Genomic DNA, 17,075 nt, shown 5'->3' with positions numbered 1-17,075 from the left:
ATTTGTAAGTTACGTACAAGTCAAAATACGTCAACATACCTTGAGACAGAACTGTCTTCTTGGCGAGTGAAGATGGAGAGGAGGAGAGGCTGTCGTGTTTGCATTTGCAGGTAAGTTTGCAGCTTGACCAGTAGAGGGCACTGTAACACTGGGAATGGAACCAACTTTAGATTTTTTTCTCAACTTTATCAACTCGAGGACGGGACCTCGGCCGAACGAACCAATCACAGTGGTCTCAGAGACAGAGCGGAGTCAGCAGCTTCTCCTCTGCCCAGCTGAGTGGAGGAATGAATGAATGAGCAAGCGAACGAGTTAAGGCGGTGAGGCGTTGGACGTGCTGCCCGGCCGGGGTCCCGCCCTCGAGACCATATACCTCAGCGTGATTGGTTCGTTCAGCTCCGCACACAACAAGTGTCATTCATATCAAAGTTGCGGGCCACACGAATATTAATTTTTCATATTAAGACGGGGGCCGCAAACTATCGTCCCGGGGGCCGCGAGTCTGAGACCCCTGGTGTAGGCTGCATACGCTACCACTCATGGATTTGTGACTCGCTAATGCATTAATAAAGTTGATAAAAATATCAAAAGTTGGTTCCATTTCCAGTGTCACAGTGCCCTCTACTGGTCAAGCTGCAAACTTACCTGCAAATGCAAGCCTCCATGTCCATCTCCCTTCGCCAAGAAGACAGTTCTGTCTCAAGGTATGTTGACGTATTTTGACTTGTACGTAACTTACAAATAACGTGTGTGAACGAGGGTCAACGATCGCATAACTTATTGCCCGCGGATGCGGGACGTATTAATCATATGTTGACATACGTCGAAATGTTTTGTGCATGCACAAAATTGTTGGACGACTTGGACGTACTATGACGTATGCCGGCGTGCTTCAGCGTGCTCGTAACTTATACAAAACTTACCCATAACTTATTGGACGTACGCCAGCGTATTGGCCAATTTTTTCATACGTTGGCGTAAGCTGACTAAATCATCAAGGTGTGACAGGGCCTTTACGTTGTTGTATGTGATATATGCCGTATTACGTTGGACAAGTTCACAGTTACCGTGTACTTACAGAAATCCCACGTTTATCGACCCGACCATGATTTCCATGAAGTAGGATACCTGGAATGGGAACTATAATATAATAATATTAACTAGGGCTGTCAAAGTTAACGCCATTTCCTTTAACGACACGATTAATGTGCGCACATCTTGTTGGACCCTCGGTCAACACCGTAGTTTCAGGAAACGCAGCTGTGGTTGTGGCGCTACAAGCGGGAACAAAGCCGAAATGGAGAAAGAAAAGGGTATTTTGAATGATAAGTTTAGCTTAAAAGCCCTGGCAGACGGCTCTCGCAACAAGGACAAAGTTATTTGTATCTACTGTCGCTGAGTGTTGAGTTGTTACAGAAAATGTACGTCGACTGCCAGAGAGAAGAGAGAAGTTGGTGCGCTACTGGTATTTTTTAATTGTCATTTATACCTTGGTACCTTGGCATACGAGTGTCCCAACTAACGAGTGTTTTTTAGATGCGAGCCATCTCACGACTGATTTTTTTGCTTTGAACTGCTAGTTACCGACAGGCATAGCCGAGAACAGCTATTTGGAGGCTTGTGTCAATGTGACCTTGGCTGAAGGCGAAAATGGATGTAAATAGCATTAGCAGCGCACTAGCTAGTCACTGGGAAAGATTTTCAAAACATCACAAAAACATACGGACATTATAGCCATCTAATTTACCTTATTTATTATGTATTGTGTAAAACTATGACAGGAACAACGGCAAATTAAAAGCACAAAATGACTACAGAGCCACCATCCACCAGTATGAGCCTGGATTTTGTTTTCTGAGAGGTGCACCGCACAAATATGCACATTAGCACTCAAACATGAGCAACGTGAGGTGAAAGAAAAAGGGGGAAAAAAGGGGAAAAATACAGTATAGTAGTCTACCTGTGCAACATGGGACAAAGTTATAAGGTGCGTTCAAGGACCGTCAAACAAAGTGGGACAAAGCGTTGCTCACATTAAACATGCAAAAACTGTGGGATTTCTAACTGTATATTATTTTTTGAATAAAATAGGCCCATGTTTCCAAAATTGATATCCCTTTACATAATTTGAAAGTCTTTATTTTGTCATTGTGCCTGAACGTTTCCCACGGCCCGGTGGTTGTGGACCCCTGCCTTACAGCATGCTTGGGGATATGATGTGTGTCATGTTCTGTATTGCTGCTCTGCTGCCGCCTGTCTGCATTTCGTTGCAGTGAGCAGCGTTCAGCAGAGGCAGAGCTGTGGGCGCACACCTGCTGCCAATTATCTCCTGTGCTTCATATACAGGATGCAGTGCCAGATTGTTCCTTGCTCTTACCTGCTCACCGACTGCCTGATTCACGCACGTTGTGTTGCGTATCACTTTCTGCTCAAACCTGCTCGTTGTAAGCACTTCTTGTTCCCTGCTTGGCTTCTCCAGCTGCTTGGTTTTCAGCAGCGATTTATGTTTTTCCCTGCTTCGTTTTCAGCAGCGCCTTGTGTTCACTAGTAGTTCATATTTTCCTGCTATTTTTTCTAGCAGTGCTTTTTGTTCCCATTTTTGGCTTATGCTCTGTGTCTTTTTGTTACTGGACTATTTATATTTCTCTACTTTTTTTTTTTCAAAATGGCGCCGTGTGAGTGGCTGCCGGTTACAGCAGCTCTGTACTTTTCTTCCACCTTTTAGTGTTTTTATAATATTTTAGTCTTCTTCTTACTTTTTCTTTTGGTCGCATCTGGTCGAGTGTGCAGTTATGAAGGTTGATATTGTTACTTTTCTAGTCTGCGCCTTGATGCTCTTTGAACTTTTCAGTTCAACTGTGGGAAACCTCTTCAGCCACAGCTCCCCATTCAACCAAGGCTCCATTGTTTACACCCGGGATCAGCTGTTAGCCCTGTGCCACACACCCCCTCTCTGCGCGGAGAGGCTGGAGATCCCCAAGGAGCTGCGGAGGAGCAGAAGAGGATGCAGGTCGGGAGTAAAGTGCAAGAAGCGGAAAAGACGGTACAAGCCATGTCTACCGTCTGTCATCATGGGGAACGTAAGACCCGACTGCAGAGGGAGTACCGGGAATGCAGCCTCATGTGCTTCACGGAGACGTGGCTGAGTGAACTTTCTCCGGATTCACACGTCACAATGGACGGATTCCAGCTGGTACGAGCGGACAGGAATGCAACGGAGAGCGGTAAGAAGAAGGGAGGGGGAATCGCTGTGTTTGTGAATGATAGATGGTGCCACCCGGGACACATCTGTGTGAAGGAGCAACTGTGCACCAGAGACGTGGAACTGTTAGCGGTTAGCATGCGGCCATACTACCTTCCGAGGGAGTTTTCACATGTTATTGCTATGACTGTGTACATCCCCCCCTCAGCGGTCGCGGCTGCAGCTATAGAGCAGATCCACACCATCGTCTCTCAACTTCAGAACCATCACCCCCAATCCCTCCTCCTCATCTCCGGTGACTTCAATCATGCTTCCCTGTCCTCTGCTCTTCCCACCTTCGCCCAGTATGTCAAATGCCACACTAGAGACAATAAAACTTTGGACCTCCTGTATGCAAACATCCAGGATGCATACACCTCATCTCCCCTCCCCCCGCTGGGTCGTTCTGATCACAACCTCGTCCATCTCGTCACAGACTACACTCCAGTAGTGAATAGACAACCCCCTTCGAAGAAGCCTGTGAAGCAGTGGTCTGAGGAGAGCAGTGCTAGGCTCAGAGACTGCTTCCAGACAACAGACTGGGAAGCGCTCTGTAGTCCCCATGGCAGTGACGTTGACAGCACACTGCATCACAGACTATATAAACTTCTGTGTGGAGAACACTGTGCCCTCCAAGTTGGTGCGGTGTTTTCCCAACAACAAACCCTGGGTGACCTCTGAGATTAAGGCCCTGCTGAACAAGAAGAAGAGGGTCTTCAACTCGGGGGACAAGGAGGAGCTGTGCAGAGTCCTGAGGGAACTCCGGCATAAGATCAGGAAGGGGAAGGACTGCTACAGGAGGAAACTGGAGAAGAATAGTGCCAGGGAAGTCTGGAGAGGCCTGCAGACCATCACAGGCCATGGTAAAGGAGTGGGGAGAGATCAAGCCAGTGGGGACAAGATCTGGGCAGATGAACTCAATCTGTTTTTCAACAGATTTGAGTCTGCCCCCCCTCCCTCCCCTACCCACTCACCACTCTTCACCCCCACATCCCCATCCCAGCCATCCTCTACCCCCCTCTCCATAACTGATGATCAGGTGAGAAGTCAGCTGAAGAAGATCAAGGCAAGGAAGGCCCCGGGACCGGACGGTATCAGCCCTAGAATCCTCAAGGACTGTGCTGACCAGCTCTGTGGAGTTCTCAGGCACATGTTCAATATCAGCCTGAGCCTGGAGAAAGTCCCGGCCCTGTGGAAGACCTCCTGTGTGGTCCCGATCCCAAAGACACCAAGAGTCCCAAGGAGCCTAACCACTTCAGGCCTGTTGCCTTGACCTCTCACCTGATGAAAACCATGGAGAGGATTATCCTGCAGCACCTGCGACCCCTGGTGGGCACTCAGCTGGACCCCCTGCAGTTTGCTTACCGGCCTCGGATCAGAGTAGACGACGCAGTGATCTACCTGCTGCACAGATCACTGCTACACCTGGAGGACAGCGGGAGCGCTGTGAGGGTCATGTTTTTTGACTTCTCCAGTGCCTTTAACACTATCCAGCCGTCACTACTCAGAGTGAAGATGGAGAGTGTGGGAGTAGACCAACACCTGACTGCATTGGTTATAGACTACCTCACCAACAGACCACAGTATGTGAGGCTCCGTCACTGTGTGTCTGACATGGTACTCTACAGCACAGGTGCCTCTCAGGGTACGGTGCTCTTCCCTTTCCTCTTCACCCTCTAAACCTCGGACTTCACACACAACTCCACACAGTGTCACCTCCAGAAGTTCTCCGATGACACAGCCATTGTGGGTTGTTTTTCAGAGGGGAATGATCTGGAATACAGGACGGTCATCAGGGACTTTGTCAGCTGGAGTGAGCTTAACCAGCTGCAACTCAACACCAGCAAGACAAAGGAGATGATCATTAACTTCCAGAGGAAAACATCCCACTTCACACCGGTGAACATCCAGGGAGCGGACATAGAATTGGTAGACAGCTACAAATTCCTGGGTGTTCACCTTAACAACAAACTGGACTGGTCCGTCAACACCCACGCCCTCTACAAGAAGGGCCAGAGTCGCCTCCACCTGCTGAGGAGACTGAGGTCCTTTGGTGTGTGCAGGACTCTTTTACGGACCTTTTATGACTCTGTGGTAGCCTCAGCCATCTTCTATGCTGTGGGCTGCTGGAGAGGGGGCAGCACGGACAGGGACAGGAGCAGGGACAGGAGCAGGATCAATAGACTGATCAGGAGAGCGAGCTCTGTCCTGGACGGTCCTATGGACTCCGTGGAGGAAGTGGGGGAGAGAAGGATGTTGGCTAAGCTGACATCCATCATGGACAACACCTCACACCCCCTACATGACACTGTTGTTTCCCTTAGCAGCTCCTTCAGCAGCAGACTGTTACACCCACGGTGTAAGAAGGAGAGGTTCCGCAGGTCCTCGCTGTCAGGCTCTACAACACCTGCACCACCTGAACCATGTTGTAGTCAATATGCATTCTTTACACTGTTTATTTTATAATGCAAGTTTAACGTCTACATCAACAAATGTAGCCGATGGATTGTATTGAACGTCTGCCCCAGTTAGCATGGTTTTCAGTTAACATCCAAAAGTTTTGCTAATATTTTGCCTTGGCTTGCGTCTGCCCGCTTGTTTAACAGCCAAAATACTGTCTGGTTTGTTTATGCCGCCATCTTGGATCACACGCACAAGACGAAATCTCGCACACTTGCATGTAATCGTGAAATGCATTGTCATTTTAGCTTGTGTATAGTTGAGTTGTAAAGACACGACGCAGCAAACACATGGACGGCACAAGAGAAAAAGGCGATGGACCATACCGAGATGAGGGTGAAAGACCTCCGAATTTTACGGCTTAAAGATAAGACCGTCATCATTTCAGAGGTATGTAAATGTGACAGGAGTGGCTCCATTGTCGGCTGCGATGCATACTATTCCGGTTTATCAACCCGGCAGTGTGTATCGAGAGTGACACTGTGTTTCTGCCTGATTCATTTTACATCCATAGCATTCATTTCTGCTCGATCTTACTGTAGCGTGTTTGTGGCAAACATAGCACACATCACCACCTCGCCACCTCACTTCCGCGACGTCACTGACAGTTTTTTTTTTTTTTTTACATTTTCTGTATTAAAATGCAAGGTACTAGAATGTTATCTAGTTTGATCTATTTTTTACATTTTTGCCAACTGTAGTTGCAGAATAATGTCTTTATTTTTTGTTGTTTTGTTTACCAATAAAACTAGGTAAAAGTGATGTTAAATGTACACTTTTCCATTCATTTGTAATTATTTTTGCATCATTTTCTGCATGTAAAACTATAATTGTCTATAAAATGTGGTTTGTGTTAACATTTTTGGGTGTCTGGATTGGATTCATTGATTTACATTATTTTCTAAGGGCAAATTTGCTTTGGTTAGAGTCCGTTTTGGTTTGAGTCGGACCTTTTGAAACGGATTAATGACGTTTGTACCACGTATGTAATGTACTACATATCATCACGTCTTTGAATGTGTCTTCTGAACGCTTTATTTTTGTATTTTACTTCATTTAGCTACTTTTGTGCTTGAAACAGATTAATTTAGGCCAAAAATAACATAAAATTAGCTGAAATCTGCCCACTTTTGGACTAATAGGCCAGAGTCAACCACAAAACAGTCATGATTTATGGATTAATATGTTTTTGAATAACCTTGAAGCGCAAAGTGGTGAGGGACGACTGCTATTGTGGCATATCTGAGACTTGCATCAACTGGCGAAAAACATGGGCGTTACAAAAAAAAGCAGTCGTACCACTCGGTGGCAATGCTGAGGTCTGGGGAGGTGAGGTCATGCAGCCCTGCAGACAAAGGAAACGCAAAATGTAAAAGTCAAAGTTCATGATCAGATTAGACACGCAACCATGTGGAGGGTAAAGAAAGTAACAATTGTGAATTGTGCTACAAGAAGGAATTATGATGGACATGGCGACAGGGGAGTATTGGTAATCATACCTTCTTCCACAGACACGTTGCCCACGAACATAAGCGTCCCGTGACCTCGGGTCAGCACCATGCCAAAGCTGCAAAGACGCAAGAGAGCTAGGAACCTTGATGCCCTCTGGTGGCCACATGGCTCAAACACATCCACGTCTCAACAACCTCATAGTTCCATACAAGCGATAAAGACCTTCAAAAATAATATTAACTGTCTCACCTGAAAGGTGTGTCATCAATGTTTGTGTAGAAATATTCGTTGGCGAGGAACAGAGGTCTTTTCTGTTAGGGGTGGGGGGGAATCAACATTCAGAACAATAGAAATGAAAACTGTTTAAAACTGTGGTGTCCAGAGTGCACATTTGCGGGGGACATTTGTTGCCCGCAAATGTTTTTTAAATTTAATTTGACAAAAAAGATTGAAACACAACAGCAAAAATAGAAAAATCTCTCGTAATTTTACAAGAATGAAGTCAAACTATTAAGAGAAAAAAGTTGTAACCCAAGAAAGTCATATTTTTACGAAAAAACAAACATTTAAGTAGCGTAAAGTTGAAATGTTAAAGGGATACTTCGGATTTTTTGACATGAAGTTGTATGACATCCCCATCAGCATTGGAATCCAATAACAGCGACTTACCCCCCACTTGGTCTCCTAAGTCCAGTTCTGGCCAGATTTCTCTCAAGAAGAGCATAGTTCCGCTTAGTTCCTGGGGACAATTAAGAGTTTGGCTTCTAAAAACAATACGCATTCAAAAGATTAAACATTTGCATCACAAAAATGCCTTCTCAAAAACTCAAACCTCACAAAACACTTGTATCAGTCTCTCGCCGTATCCCTGCGCACTGTCGCCTGTGCGTTCATGTGAATGTGACCTCGAATCTTCTTCCCCTGTGGAACTCATACGTAAAGAAGATGGCCGCAGCACTCCATCGCGGAAGTAGTTGCAAGTGTCTTTGTCACATACACATGAATGCACAGGCGACAGTGCACAGGAATGCGCCAAGGGACAAATACAACGCCAAGCGTTTTGTGAGGTCTGATTTTTTTTTTGAGAATTTTTTGGCATTTTTGTGATGCAAATGTATTCATCTTTTGAACGCATATTGTTTTGAGAAGCCAAACTCGAACTTGACTCAAACTTGACTGTCCCTAGCAACTAAGTGGAATTACGTTCATCACGCAAATCTGACCAGAACTGGATTTAGGAGACCAAATCGGGGGTAAATCGCTGTAAAGGACTACTATGCTGATAGGGATGTCATACAACTTCATGTCAAAAAATCCCAACTATCCCTTTAAACAAAGAGCTTTTTTAAAAACATTATGGGACAAAAAACAAAACGAATGAAGTTGTAATTTTTGGAAAATTTGTGTCATGTTTTGTGTGCTGCTCTGCTGCCCTCTACTTGTTGTTTGTTGCAGCACACCCCTGTATCTGCCAGGAGGAACTAATTGGCACACCTGTGGACAATTAACCTCCTGCCTTCAGTCTGACCTGCACTCTTTGCCAGATTACTTGCTCTTCGCCTGCTACCTGCCCCCCTTCCAGCATGTCGTTTTATGCATTTAGCTACTCTCTGGTCCGTTTTTTTTAAATTATTATTATTTTGTTTTTTATTCCTACGCTTTCTGTAGCTCTGTGTTCCCTGCAATGCCTTTTTTCCCTGCCGTGGTGAGTGTTATAAGTACCTTTGGTTTTCAGCAGCATTATATGTTAGCCTTTTTCCTCTCTGCTACCTTTTTGCAGCACTTTTAGTTCAAGTTTGTCCCTGCTTGTTTTCCGTGCAAGTAGCGACCTTAATCCTTAGTCTTTTTCCCCATGACTAGTTCTGGGAGTTCTTTTGTTGTACTTTGTATTTTCCCACATTGTGGTCTTCTTTTTTGTTAAACTTTTGTTACACGGACTGTCTCGACTCTGCAATTGGGATCCAGTACGCTTGACTACCTCCAATCCAAGTTATGTTACGAGAATAAAGTCAAAATATTACAGGAATAAAATCACAATTACAAAAAGAAAACTGCCATGAATATAGTTGAAATTGTTAAAATGAAAAAAAAAAAACCCTGCAGAAATGGGGGAAAAAACAGGCTAACACTTTCTATTAAGGTGCTTGGAATAACCTTTACTAAGCAGTAATTAAAGTTAATAAGCCTCTTTTTATATTAAGATTACATGTCAAATGCTTATTTGCGTTAATAAGCCTCTTAAGGATTTATTAAAGAATGTATTATCAACACTACTGGGATATTTCTTGACACAGTGCTCATGTAATGGATACTAATGCCTTATAAACGCTAATAAATCTGTCATGTTCTGTGTTCTGCTCTGCTGCCCTCTGCTGGTTATGTGTTGCAGCACATCCCTGAACATGACCCAGACCTAATTACACACACCTGCAGCTCATTACCACCGGCCTACTTAAGCGCCAGCCAAACTCCAGACCAGTGCCAGATTGTACTCCCTGACTCCTAGACGACCTGCTTCCTGTACCGCTTTGTCCGGCTTCCCGCTCCTTACCCTGCTCTCTGGCTCCCCGCTTACCCGAACCTTCCTGCTTATAGTGTTTGTATCGACTCCTGTAAGGTTTGCCTACAGTGTATTTTTGTTATCGCTAGTTTCTGTCCTAACAGCCTTTTGCTGTTAGTGTTTTTTGTTAGTGACTCTTACCCTTGCTGGATTTTCCTTGTTTGTACTTTGTGTTTTCATGTTTGGACTCTTTTTGTAAATTAAATTTTCCTTTTTTTTGTATATTGCCTCGTTGTCTGCATTTTGGGATCCTGAGTTACTCGCCGTGTTCCACGGCCTCGCATGACAGAACAGTCTGGCCAGAACATGGATCCCGCAGACATGGAACAATTCCGAAAAGCCCTGTCACACCAAGGACACATGGTTGGAAGCCATGAGAAGTCGCTCCAAGGGATCATGGAAGCCATTTCTGTTCTCTCCGCCAACCTGGAAGCAGTAAATCAACGACTGGGATACTCCACTCCGATTCCGCCACCAGAGGTCGGTACACCCACTACCATGAGTGACTCTGCCATTGCCACAGCTGCAAGCACACCTGCTGCTCATCAATCTCGTGAGCCTACTATTCCTCACCCTCCTCGCTTCTCTGGTGACTCTGATTCCTGTAACCAGTTTTTACACCAATGCTCGTTAGTATTTGATCAACAACCTACATCTTACTCCTCTGATCAAGCTAAAGTAGCCTTCATAATGAGTTTGCTGGTGGGTAGGGCTGCCACCTGGGCCCTGGCCATAAGCACTTCGATGCCCGCCATTCGTACCTCATTACCATTATTTTTAGAGGAGATAAGGGTGTTTCATCATCCTATCCGGGGTTTAGGAGCCACCAATTGTCTGTTGGACTTAAAACAAAGAGGACAATCTGTGGCTGATTTTTCCATTGACTTTTGTGTGCTCGCGGCAGAAAGCGGATATCCCTATACCGTGCTCCGTGGTATCTTCCGGAGGGCACTCAGTGCCCGCATTAAGGATGAGTTAATAGCCAAGGATAATACTACATCTCTTGACGATTTGATAAATTTAGTTAATTGGTTTGGACAACCGTGTAAAGGAAAGAATCAGGGACTATGCAGAGGAGGGATACTAGGTTCGAACACCGATATCACATCCAGCAATGGAGCAGAGGATTACTCGTCCCATCAAGATAGAGGGTGAGGCAACTAATGCGGAGGTTCCGATGCAGCTGGGAGGACGACGTCTAGCCGCTGAGGAGAGAGCTCGTCGCCGTCACCTGGACCTGTGCCTGTATTGCGGTAACCCAGGTCATCGGCTTCTTCAGTGCCCCATCCGTCCAGTTCGTCGCCAAGGGTCGATTCCAGGAGCACCACCGGCACAACTATCGCTACCCCGTATCGATCCTCCCGTCACCAGCAGCCAGTCCTCAGCTGGGATTTGTGAGTACCCCCAGGAAAGAACCGACACAAGCAATGAGTCCCTGAGACGACTCCAGGTCAAGGGGATTATTAGAGGGGGGGGCAGAAATGTGACTGTAACCGCGCTAGTTGACTCCGGTGCAGATGACTGCTTTTTGGATACGTCATTTGTTAAAAGACATAATATCCCCATGATTAAGTTATCCTCTCCGAAGGAGGTTCTGTCCTTAGACGGACGTTTTCTAGCAGCAGTTACGCATCAGACCGAACCTTTCTCTACAATTGTCGGGTAATCACTCTGAGAACATTAGCTTCTATATCATGCCTTCCCAAGCAGCACCACTAGTGTTAGGGCTACCGTGGCTTAAACTCCACAATCCTGCCGTGGACTGGACTAAGATGAACATAGTCAACTGAAGTACGTTCTGCCACGCTAATTGCCTTAGGTCAGCCATCTCCGAGGGGTCCGTTAACCCACTTCCTGTAGAGGAGATCAATCTCACCAGTGTGCCTGAGGAGTATCATTATTTGAAACAAGTATTTAGTAAGGACCGTGCACAGACACTCCCACCTCATAGACCATATGACTGCTCGATAGAATTACTAGCCAACACCACATTACCCAGCGCCAAGCTCTATAATATTTCTGGGCCGGAACAAAAGGCTCTTAAAGACTATATTTCTGCTTCGCTAGCTTCCGGTCTCATCCGACCTTCTTCCTCTCCTCTCGGAGCCGGATTCTTTTTTGTTGCCAAGAAAGACAAATCCTTGCGCCCCTGTATCGACTATCGGGGTTTGAACAGTATCACGGTGCTTAATAGTTATTCGCTCCCTCTCATGGACTCTGCCTTTTCCGCTCTCCATTCGGCACGGATTTTTTCTAAGCTTGACCTCCGTAATGCCTACCACTTAGTGAACATTAAGGATGGAGACGAGTGGAAGACCGCGTTTAACACTCCGCTGGGGCACTTTGAGTACCTTGTCATGCCTTTCGGTCTCACTAACGCCCCAGCGGTGTTCCAGAATCTGATTAACGACGTTCTAAGCGATGTGATTAACCTGTTTTGTTTCGTGTATCTTGATGATATTCTGATTTTCTCCAGGAACCTACAAGAACACACTACGCATGTCAAACTCGTTCTTCAACGCCTCCTCGAAAATAGGTTGTATGTTAAGGCTGAGAAATGTGATTTCCACGTCACATCAGTGCCGTTCCTGGGGTACATCGTGGAGAAGGGTCAATTACGTGCCGATCCCGCCAAGATTCAGGCGGTGGTCGAATGGCCAACTCCTAAATCAAGGAAGCACATACAGAGGTTCCTAGGGTTCGCCAACTTCTACAGGCGATTTATCCGCAATTTCAGCAGTAAGGCTGGACCTGACTAGGCTTACATCTCTTAAAGTTCCTTTTGTTTGGACCCCAGAGGCAGAGACGGCCTTTTGTAATCTTAAATCGTTATTCACATCCGCACCAGTTCTCGTTCATCCTGACCCTAACCTGCAATTTTTTGTAGAGGTCGATGCATCGGATACGGGAGTGGGAGCCGTCCTGTCCCAGCGATCCTCGGTCGACCAGAGGCTGCACCCCTGCGCCTTCTTCTCGCGTCGCCTCACACAGGCTGAGAGTAACTATGATGTGGGTAACAGGGAGCTGCTGGCCATCGTTCTGGCGCTGCGGGAGTGGCGTCATTGGCTGGAGGGTGCTAAACTTCCGTTCATAGTCATCACTGACCATAAGAACTTGTCCTACATCCGCACCGCTCAAAGACTCAATTCTCGACAAGCCCGCTGGTCATTATTCCTCACCCGCTTCAATTTTTCAATCACTTACAGACCCGGTTCACGCCCGATGCCCTATCAAGAGTCTTCAGCCCCACGGAGGAGGGAAAGGCACCAGAGACTATCATACCTGTGGCTCGAGTGTTGGGTGCACTCCAGTGGGAGGTGGAGAGGAGGGTGTCGGAAGCAACAGATGGGAGGAGACCACCAGAGAGTTGCCCTCCAGGAAGACTGTTCGTCCCAGAGGATCTCAGGTCAGAGGTACTACAATGGGGTCGCACGTCTAAGGTAACCTGCCACCCGGGACTCAAACGGACGTTATGCGCACTGGCGCAAAGATTCTGGTGGCCTATGGCGGCGGACGTCAAGGAGTTCGTCGCGGCCTGCTCTGTCTGTGCCAGGAGTAAGTCTTCAAACCAACCACCAGCCGGCCTGCTCCAACATTTACCCATCCCCGCCCGGCCCTGGTCACACATATCCTTGGACTTCATTACCCGTTTACCTGCCTCTAGGGGTAACACGACAGTATTGAACATTGTGGACCGGTTTTCAAAGATGGCTCATTTCATTGCACTACCTGGACTACCCACATCCCTGGACACAGCTTGTCTGCTGGTGAGACACATCTTTCGTATTCACGGCATTCCCATGAACAGAGGCCCCCAGTTCACGTCCAGAGTCTGGAAGGCATTCTGCAAGATGCTGGGGGCCTCGGTCAGTCTCTCTTCCGGTCACCATCCCCAGACCAACGGCCAGACAGAGCGGGCCAACCAGGACCTAGAGGCTGCCCTCCGTTGCGTTTGTCACCGGCATCCATCTTCCTGGGCCCCCCCACCTCCCCTGGGTGGAGTACGCACACAACACGCTTGTCAGCTCTGCCACAGGTATGTCATCCTTTAAGGTCGCTTACGGATATCAGCCTCCACTGTTCCCTTCGCAGGAGGCGGAAGTTGCAGTGCCATCCGTGCAGGTTCATCTACGCCGAGCCCGGAGGATATGGAGAGAGACAGTCGCTGCACAGCAGCACGGAATCGACGGCTGGCTGACCGTCACAGGATCCCAGCTCCCACTTATGAGGTCTGGTTGTCGTCCAAGGACTTACCTTTAGCAGGGACGAATAGGAAGCTGGCGCCCAGATTTGTGGGCCCCTACACTGTGGACTCCATCATCAGCCCCTCCTCCGTGAGACTCAAACTGCCATCCAATCTCAAAGTACACCCAGTGTTCCACGTCTCCTGTCTCAAGCCTGTATCTACCAGTCACCTGTGCCCACCGGTTGAGGCTCCGCCCCCACCGCGCTTGATCGATGGCCACCCAGCGTACACTGTGAAGGCCATCTTGGACTCCCGAAGGAGGGGCAGAGGGTTCCAGTATCTGGTCGACTGGGAAGGTTATGGTCCTGAGGAGCGTTCCTGGATCTCCCGCTCCCTTATCTTGGATCCGTCCCTCGTTAGCGACTTCCACCGTCTCCATCCTGACAAGCCAGGTAAGCCGCCAGGCGGCGCCTTATAAGGGGGGGGGCATACTGTCATGTTCTGTGTTCTGCTCTGCTGCCCTCTGCTGGTTATGTGTTGCAGCACATCCCTGAACATGACCCAGACCTAATTACACACACCTGCAGCTCATTACCACCAGCCTACTTAAGCGCCAGCCAAACTCCAGACCAGTGCCAGATTGTACTCCCTGACTCCTAGACGACCTGCTTCCTGTACCGCTTTGTCCGGCTTCCCGCTCCTTACCCTGCTCTCTGGCTCCCCGCTTACCCGAACCTTCCTGCTTAGTGTTTGTATCGACTCCTGTAAGGTTTGCCTACAGTGTATTTTTGTTATCGCTAGTTTCTGTCCTAACAGCCTTTTGCTGTTAGTGTTTTTTGTTCGTGACTCTTACCCTTGCTGGATTTTCCTTGTTTGTACTTTGTTTTCATGTTTGGACTCTTTTTGTAAATTACATTTTCCTTTTTTTTGTATATTGCCTTGTCTGCATTTTGGGATCCTGAGTTACTCGCCGTGTTCCACGGCCTCACATGACAAAATCCTGGTATTATGTACTTATTAACCATAACAATGTTGCTCTGCAGCTACTGGATCTATAGTGGGAATACTGCTTTATTAGGAAGAATAAAGAACATACTGTGCACTTATTAACAGTTAAAAATGTTGTGGGAAAAGTAATATCATTAGAATTAGTATATAATATGTGATAAATCAATAATACATGATCAATGTATTATATCTAACCCTAACTCTAATGTTATTAATATACTATGTCATGATTCGTAAGTTAGCCGCCGTGGCAGTTTATGTTCCCTTTTATGCCTTAGTTCACGTGTCAAACCCTGCAGGTTTTCTCTCCAACCACTTTCTTCAGCAGGTGATTTCATTGATGAGCTCCTTCCCTCAAACTGAAGGTGTTGATAATTAAAATCACCTGCTTTAGTGACTGGCTGGAAAGAACACCTGCAGTGTCTAGGCCCTCCATGGCACGAGTTTGAAACACCTGCCTTAGTTTCTGTGGTTAGACTCTTATTTTGAAGTCATTCCCTGCCTTGTACTGTTTTCTGCTTCACACACTTTACATTAATCACTCGCACCTGTTTCTAGTTGGAGTCATTTCTATATTTAGTTCAGGTACGCTGTCCTTTGTGGTGGAAGCATTGTCGTTTGTAGATGACTTTACTGCTTTTTGCCGCGTTCCCACCGTCGCACTACAGCAACTAAAAGTTAAAGACTTTTTACCTGCGCTTGGTCCTGCTCTCTGCATCCTGGAAGTTGCCATACAACACCGCAAAGCCAGAACGTGACAAGAGTTTTATGAACTTTAATTCCTACTTATTAAGGCTTATTACAAGCACCTTAATATAAAGCTGTAATTTTACGAGAATAAAGTCAAGATATTGCCTCGTCAGCGTTTCTATTTTAGTTGAATAGTCTTTAAAAGTTTAATTTCAAGTTATTTCCTGTATTTAGTGACATCACACCGCAAGACTTGTCAACTTCCTCTACACGTCTCACCCCGTTGTCCACGGACGCTTTGACGTTCAGACCCAGAGTTCCTGTCTCGCCCCTCACCATGGCGGTCCTGAGCTGGACGGGAAACGGGGTGAGTCGAGGATGCGGGAATACCGCTGATGCTGTTTGGGAAGTTACCATCTCCTCTGTGTCCTCCCACTCCACCTCGGACAGATCCACGCTGTTGTAGTTGGGCTTTGGCTTCAGCTTCTTCCCGTCCTTGTACTGCAGGGACAAGAGGCGGACTTCAGCTTCCTGTCCGTGACTGACCGCTTTCAAGATTCAAGAGAGTTTTATTGTCATGTGCATGGTAAAACAGCAGTTATACCATGCAATGAAAATCTTATTCTGTTCATTCTCCCAAGAAAAGAAAGAAAACAAATGAAAGAATAAGAACATAAGAAACATAAACACATAAACATATATACCAATAAATTAAGCAACAACAACAGACGAGACATTAATACAAGTAAATAATACAAATAAATAAATAAAGTGCTATGAGTGTGTGCGTGTGTTGCGTGCGGCGTGTGCGAGTGCTTCGTTGAGAAGCCTGATGGCCTGTGGGTAAAAACTGTTTGCCAGCCTTGTGGTCCTGGACTTCAAACTCCTGTAGCGTCTGCCTGACGGTAGGAGTGTGAATAGTGAGTGTTGTGGATGTGTGCTGTCCTTGATGAGGTTGTGTGTTCTGCGTAGGACTCTAGATGTATAAATGTCTTGCAGTGTGGGGAGGGCTGCCCCAACAATGTTCTGTGAGGTCTTGATCACCCGCTGGAGTGCCTTCCTATCACGTGTTGTACAGTTACCGTACCAAACAGTGATGGAGGCGGTAAGGACACTTTCGATAGTGCATCTGTAGAAGCAACTCAGGATTGTGGTGGACATGCCAAATTTCCTCAGTCTTCTCAGGAAGTACAGTCTCCTTTGGGACTTCTTCAGAATTTGTTGGGTGTTGTGAGACCAGGTGAGGTCCTCGCTGATGTGTGTGCCAAGGAACTTGAAGGTTTTCACCCTCTCCACCTCAGTCTCATCAATAAACAGGGGTCTGTGCGGCTCCTTTTCCCTTGTTCTTGGGTCGATGATCATCTCTTTAGTCTTATCTGTATTGAGAAGGAGATTGTTATCACGACACCAAGCTATGAGGTCCGCCACCTCTCTTCTGTATGATGTTTCAACACCACCAGTGATCAGTCCGATGACTG

At 46.7% G+C, this 17,075-nt stretch overlaps 1 protein-coding gene across 6 annotated transcripts in view; it reads right to left on the bottom strand.

Moving 5' to 3' along the window:
• Positions 1-17,075, bottom strand: part of LOC129180886 (voltage-dependent calcium channel subunit alpha-2/delta-4-like) — a 66,660-nt gene that overhangs the window by 20,442 nt on the left and 29,143 nt on the right. For all 6 annotated transcript variants that reach the window (XM_054775179.1, XM_054775180.1, XM_054775183.1 and 3 more), the window contains 5 exons: positions 16,012-16,098; positions 15,877-15,948; positions 7,403-7,464; positions 7,201-7,268; positions 7,001-7,046 (listed from right to left, as the gene is read on the bottom strand). In XM_054775179.1, coding sequence (XP_054631154.1) covers positions 7,001-7,046; positions 7,201-7,268; positions 7,403-7,464; positions 15,877-15,948; positions 16,012-16,098 — 335 coding nt within the window. The remainder of the gene's footprint in view (positions 1-7,000; positions 7,047-7,200; positions 7,269-7,402; positions 7,465-15,876; positions 15,949-16,011; positions 16,099-17,075) is intronic.

Source organism: Dunckerocampus dactyliophorus, chromosome 5, assembly GCF_027744805.1.
Source record: "Dunckerocampus dactyliophorus isolate RoL2022-P2 chromosome 5, RoL_Ddac_1.1, whole genome shotgun sequence".
NCBI lineage: Eukaryota > Metazoa > Chordata > Actinopteri > Syngnathiformes > Syngnathidae > Dunckerocampus > Dunckerocampus dactyliophorus.
This window is presented reverse-complemented; position numbering and strand designations above follow the sequence as displayed.